Genomic DNA, 6,000 nt, shown 5'->3' with positions numbered 1-6,000 from the left:
ACTTTCCTCCACTATACACGTCCTTTTCCCATGCTAAAATAGGGATGGACACATTCTAAGTTGGAACTTGCATTTGGGTAAGTAGGATTGGGAAACCATAAATTCTGGGCAGGGGGCAAGTTTCTGACCCAGTTTGGGCCTCTCAGTACGCCCATTAGTATATAAAAGAGCTGGACTAGAGAGGATCCCCCAAGGTCTCCTTCAGCTCTGACGCTCTAAGATGCTATGAATAGGGTTAAAGAGAACTGGGACCAGAGATTGTTTCCCCATGCTAGCAACTGTTGTTAGACTAGGGGCATCCCTGGTGGAGCGTCAACACCTCCTAGAATCTGGGGAGGTCTTTGCTGCATCCCATCATGCAACGCAACTTTGCCTCGCTAGGAGGCACGTTTCGGCCTCGTTGGTCACGACTCTCCTGTCGGAACCAGCCACAGAGCGCTCCTCGTTGCTATAGCAACTCGGCCGGGTCCACGCGCCGACGGCGAGCGTGGAGGGTCAAAATACCTACGCCAAGTCGAAGTCTTTCTCTCTACTTGATTCGTGTTTCGGGTGCGCTGGCCCTTTAAGCATCACGTGACTGCTCTCCGGCTCCTTTCCCTCCTTATTTCCCCCTCCTCCCCGGGCCCCGGGCGATCCCTGGTGTGGACCCGAAGTCTCCCACCCGGCTCCGCAGACTGGATTGGAACACAGGACTCTGCATTCGCGGGTCAGGACGGTGCCCTTCCCTGGTAACTCCTACCCGGCGTGTACAGAGGTGGCGGGGGCCGGGCAGTTTTTTTTTTTTAAAGATCTGTCAATGCCTCTTGGTTTCGGGTTCCCTCTGGGCCTGGGAGGAACCTGCAGCCGACTGGGCCTGGTCCAGGGAAGATCGGGGGGCTTCATGGAGGAGGTGATGGTGGCCCCTTTTCCCAGAGGGCTGCGACCTCCTTTGGGGAGCTCAAGGCGGGCCTCAGCCCAAGAGTGTGTGTCCCTGGGAGCGAGTGTGTGTCCCTGGCCTGGTCCAGGGGACATTGGCTGTCACCTACCTGTTGGGCTGGTTTCTTTCTTTCTTTCTGCACCGAACCAGGTCAGTGGAAAGAGATTGACAGGCACAGTGGTGCCCTCGAGGCAGTGCTCGCCCTGCTTGGTAGGGAACAAAATAATAAGATGACCCAAGACCATTGATGGTCTCTTGCTCAACCCTTGCTCCACAAATCTTGGTGTGTGTTGAACTCCTGAGATGCTTTCAAGGGGGCACCATTCACCCCCATTTTGTGACTAGGGGTGCTTTGAAGCTTTAGGGAGTTGAAATAACTTGCCCAAGGTCGCATGGGGTGGAGGATCACCCCAAGCTTTCTTTGGTCTGATTCCACAGCTAGGTCCTGATGTCACTTTCTGGGTGTTCATTGTATTTGTAGAGCAAAAAAGAGTTCATGGGTTGCCATAACAAGGGAAAAGTTGTTTTGTTGAGGGTTTTCTTCATTGCACAAGAGGGTCTAAATATGAGTAATATTTTCAAGTACACACACACACACACACACACACACACACACACACACTTTAAAGGTTTATGAGGGTGGGGGATTTTTTACTGGATTTGCTTCCCAGTACCTCATAGTTCCTCAAGCAAACATCCATGGCAAGCTACTTCAGTCCAGAGCAATCCAGAGCCAAGAGTATTAATCCCTGACAACCACCAGGTGTGGCCCCAAAACCGAAAAATGAAAAGAGGTTTATGAGAAGTCCAAATAAATATGGTCTATGAAAAGTCACTGTAGGGATCAGAGATATTATACTATAGCAGGTAGGACCTACCTTGCCTTGCTCAGGGCCGGCCAACACAGGTTGGATCTGGACCATCCTATATGTCCCCTGAGCGTGTGAGTGGTGGTCCCTGGTCAAAGAACCAGTAAAGCACTGAGCACTACAGGCAGTAACCCAAAATTAAAAAAGAAATAAGAGGCTGGATTGTTAGCACAGCAGTAGGGCATTTGCCTTGCATGCAGCCAATCCAGGACGGACCTGGGTTCGATCCCCAGCATTCCATATGGTCCCCTGAGCCTGCCAGGAGAGTGATTTCTTTGCACAGAGCCAGAAGTAACTCCTGAGCACCGCTGGGTGTGGCCCAAAAACCAAAACTAAATAAATAAATAAAATAATAAAAAGAAAGAAAACAACGCGTTTTGCCACAAAGAGAGTATATTTTAGTGTCTTGTCCATTAACCAACCAGTATTATTTCCAAACCTACATTGAATTCAATTTTGTATATACCAGAAACAGTTTTAACATTTGAAGACCATGCCTGGTATAGTCTTTTATTTTCATTTATACTTCTTCATATGGGAAATTAAACTTTTTTTCTTGCCATTTTTCCCCCACGTTCTCCATTTGTAATTTTTGCTAGATTGCCAATGATTTTTAAAAAAACAACTTCTCGGGCTGGAGAGATTATATCGTGGATATGATACTCGCCTTGTCCTCAACCCACCTGGGTTCCATCCTGGGGACCTCATCTAGTCCTAGAGAACAGTCAGGAATGATCTCTGAGTACCACTGGGCGTGGCCCCCAAAAAGCTTGCGTAGATAAATAAGTAAATAATTTAAATAGTTCATTTCCTTGTTCAGATGTGGTGAGAACGAACTGGGACTAACTGCACAGAGTTTTTATTTTCAAAAATAGTTCCCTTTAGTGTCTGTATGACTTTAACCCCTAAGAATACCACAACTATACAGTTTTATAGTTTTATACATGGTAAATTGTATCATTGAGGTATATCTCTAAGTCACATACTTTAAGTTTAAAGAGTTATTGCCAGAATTAGTGAAACAGTGTTGTAATCACCTTGATTTTCCTGTGTATGTTTTGCCACATTCACTTATTATTTCTTCATCTCATTCATTTTCAATCATTTCTAAAGCTTTTCTAATCCATGGAGTCGGGAAGATCGCTGTTAATTCTGACTGCTCATCTTTTCATCGATGGTCTATTTGTGATATTCTAAAATAGCAGGTTTGTTGATTTTTAAAAAAATATATACAGTCAAACAGCTTGATACTTTTCCTGCAAAAATACCTTTTGTTGTTTTGTTTATCTATATATCTTTAGATCTATTTATCTATATATTCTTAGATCTTTACCTAAAAAGCAAGACTGTTCAGGTTTCTACCACTGAAACTCACTGCCTCTTCAATCATTTCAGCCCTGGAAAGGAAGAGAAATGGAATTGAAAAAGTTGAGCATTTCCTGGCAGTTCTTGATAGTTCTGGCTCTGATCCTGCAAAATCTGTCTGCGTTGGATTTTGACCCATACAGAGTCCTAGGGGTCAGCCGAACAGCCAGTCAGGCCGATATTAAAAAGGCTTATAAGAAGCTCGCCCGGGAATGGTAGGTGAAACAAAGAAAAATAGCAGTTTAATATAAGCTAAGTAGTTTTAGCAAGAGAATGAAGCCTAAATAATGGCTAGCTTTTGTCTGTTTCTAATTCAATAAATACACAATATATACATATACATATATGTATATATATGTCTGTAATATCTGATGTGCTAGAGCTTATACTGATAGTTTTTAGCTTTTTGATGTGGTTTGGTTTGGGACCACACTGGCTTTGCTTGGGTCTTACTCCTAGCTCTGTGCTCATTGGTCACTCTAGGAGCTGCGCTGGAGACCGTATGTGGTACCACGGATCAAACTGAGGTCAGCTGTATGCAAAGCAAGTGCCTTATCCCGTTACTATTTCTCTGACCCAACTTGTCATATTTTTAGTGGTGAGATCTAAAACTTGTGTTAACTAGGAAACCTTTTTTTTTTTTTTTAACAAATTCTTGACTTCGAGTTGCCTTAAATATATACTATTTGTTTAATGTTAAAATCAAGTAAGCATGAACTTTCACTTAAACATATGCAGGGTTGAACACATGCTTTGCATACAGGAGGCTCAGGTTCAATCCTTAGCATTATATGGTCTAGAACACTACCAGGAACAACCCTGGAGGCTGCTTGGTTAAGTATCCTTCCACCCCCAGAATTGCCAAGTGTAGCCCCTAAATTTAAAAAATATATATTATAATCAATAAAAGACAAGTTGCCCATCCCATGATGTATTTGATCATGAGTCTCATTGGAAAATATATCTAGTTTATTTAGATTATAAAATTTTAAGCTTTCAAAAAACTTTTTTAAGAATCTGGGCATAACAATATAACAATTTCCTTGAATGTATGAGGCCCTAGTTTGGGTCCCTGGCACTGAAAAAAAGGAAAAAGACAAAAGTATGTTTTTAGAATAAGAACTTTTTATCCTGAAAGGTATTCAGGAACTGAGTACATTACTTTTAAAACCTACCTTATAGAAAAATCACAATTCAGTTTGTAAATAGGGGTGATAATGGCCCATTTACAGAAAATCAATGATTTTAAAATATATTAGAGGGGTGAATAGCACAGCAGGTAGGGCATTTGTCTTGCATGCAGCTGACCTGGTTCTATTCCTGGTCCCTCGAACCTGCCAGGAGTGATTTCTGAGCACAGAGCCAGGAGTAATACCTAAATGACAGCAGGTGTGGCCTAAAAACAAATAAGATAAAATTATTTTCATTGTTGATTTTAAAAATTTAAATGATAGTACAGCAGGTAGGATGCTTGCCTTGCTTGCCTTATACATGGCTGACCTGTGGTCACCCAAACACTTCCCAGAGTAATTCCTGAGTGCAGAGCCAGGAGTAACCCCTGAGTATTGCCAGGTGTGAACCAAAAACAACCAAAAATATTTTAAACAAGTACAGTTAGCTTCTTCCTCCACTACTAGAACACACTTAAGAAGTAGAGGTGTGGGTCACAAAGCAGGAAGGGAGCAACTGTGTATGTGGGAGGTGGGCTAAAAAGGACATCAGTGATATAATCCAGGGGAATCATCCATAGGTATCAGTAGAAGGTTTGGGGTGAGCTTTGTCACTAACCTCCACTGCATGCCTGTCTTCTGGTTCTATACTTTTCATCTAATTTAAAACTTGTTGTCGTTCTCAGGATAGAAGGATATTCCTATCCTCGTCTTATGTGTGAGGAAACCTACTTTCATTGTTTTAAGTTTGTATTACCTCCAGGTTCCATAGTTTGGCCTTCTGCACCAGTGGGTAGTTCTAAGAATTTTGCTTTTCAATTGCTGACCAGTGGGCCAAAACAAAAGTGAGTGAGTTAGTGTTTAGGCCTGGAGTCTCTAGGGAATGAGGAGAGGTGCCACATGGAGATGATACTGTGACTGAAACTGGCTCTCTCAGTACCTCTTCTGGTGAAAGAGGGGTCTGAGTGGTGCAATGAAGGTAAAGGGTTGTTTAGAGTATAACATTTGGTGTATATAATATTTGATACCACATTTGTATCATAAAAAGTATAAAATCGATTACTAAAAGTACTAATTATGGGGCCAAAGCAATAGTACAGCAAGTCAGGTGCTCGCCTTGCTTATGGCTGTCCCAGATTCTATCCCCAGCACCCTGCTAGTCCCCTGAGCATCCCAAAGAGTGGTCCCTTATCCCAGGACCATGAGTAAGCCCTAAGCATCACCAGGTGTGGCTCAAAAAACAAAATAAAATAAATTAATAAGTACAAATAATCGGGCCCGGAGAGATAGCATAGCGGTGTTTGCCTTGCAAGCAGCCCATCCAGGACCTAAGGTGGTTGGTTCGAATCCCGGTGTCCCATATGGTCCCCCGTGCCTGCTAGGAGCTATTTCTGAACAGACAGCCAGGAGTAACCCCTGAGCACTGCCGGGTGTGGCCCAAAAACCAAAAAAAAAAAAAGAATACAAATAATCAGGGGCCGGTGAGGTGGCACTAGAGGTAAGGTGTCTGCCTTGCAAGCGCTAGCCAAGGAAAGATTGCGACTGCAGTTTGATTCCCCGGTGTCCCATATGGTCCCCCCAAGCCAGGAGCAATTTCTGAGTGCTTAGCCAGGAGTAACCGCTGAGCATCAAACGGGTGGCCCGAAAAACCAAAAAATAAAAAAATGAAAAAATACAACTA

The 6,000-nt window shown here is 43.3% G+C and overlaps 1 protein-coding gene across 3 annotated transcripts in view; it reads left to right on the top strand.

Moving 5' to 3' along the window:
• The first annotated feature begins 610 nt into the window (after positions 1-610).
• DNAJC16 (DnaJ heat shock protein family (Hsp40) member C16) overlaps positions 611-6,000 on the top strand; it is a 48,610-nt gene continuing 43,220 nt past the window's right edge. Inside the window, exons 1-3 of one of the 3 annotated variants that reach the window (XM_049771985.1) lie at positions 620-728; positions 2,899-2,990; positions 3,181-3,365. In XM_049771985.1, coding sequence (XP_049627942.1) covers positions 3,199-3,365 — 167 coding nt within the window. In that variant the 5' untranslated portion in view covers positions 620-728; positions 2,899-2,990; positions 3,181-3,198. Of the gene's footprint in view, positions 729-2,898; positions 2,991-3,180; positions 3,366-6,000 lie in introns of all 3 variants that reach the window. The other 2 variants (XM_049771986.1, XM_049771987.1) reach the window with 2 other exon arrangements.

Source organism: Suncus etruscus, chromosome 4, assembly GCF_024139225.1.
Source record: "Suncus etruscus isolate mSunEtr1 chromosome 4, mSunEtr1.pri.cur, whole genome shotgun sequence".
NCBI lineage: Eukaryota > Metazoa > Chordata > Mammalia > Eulipotyphla > Soricidae > Suncus > Suncus etruscus.
Note: the sequence above shows the minus strand (reverse complement) of the source record. Positions and strands in the feature narration are given on the sequence as shown.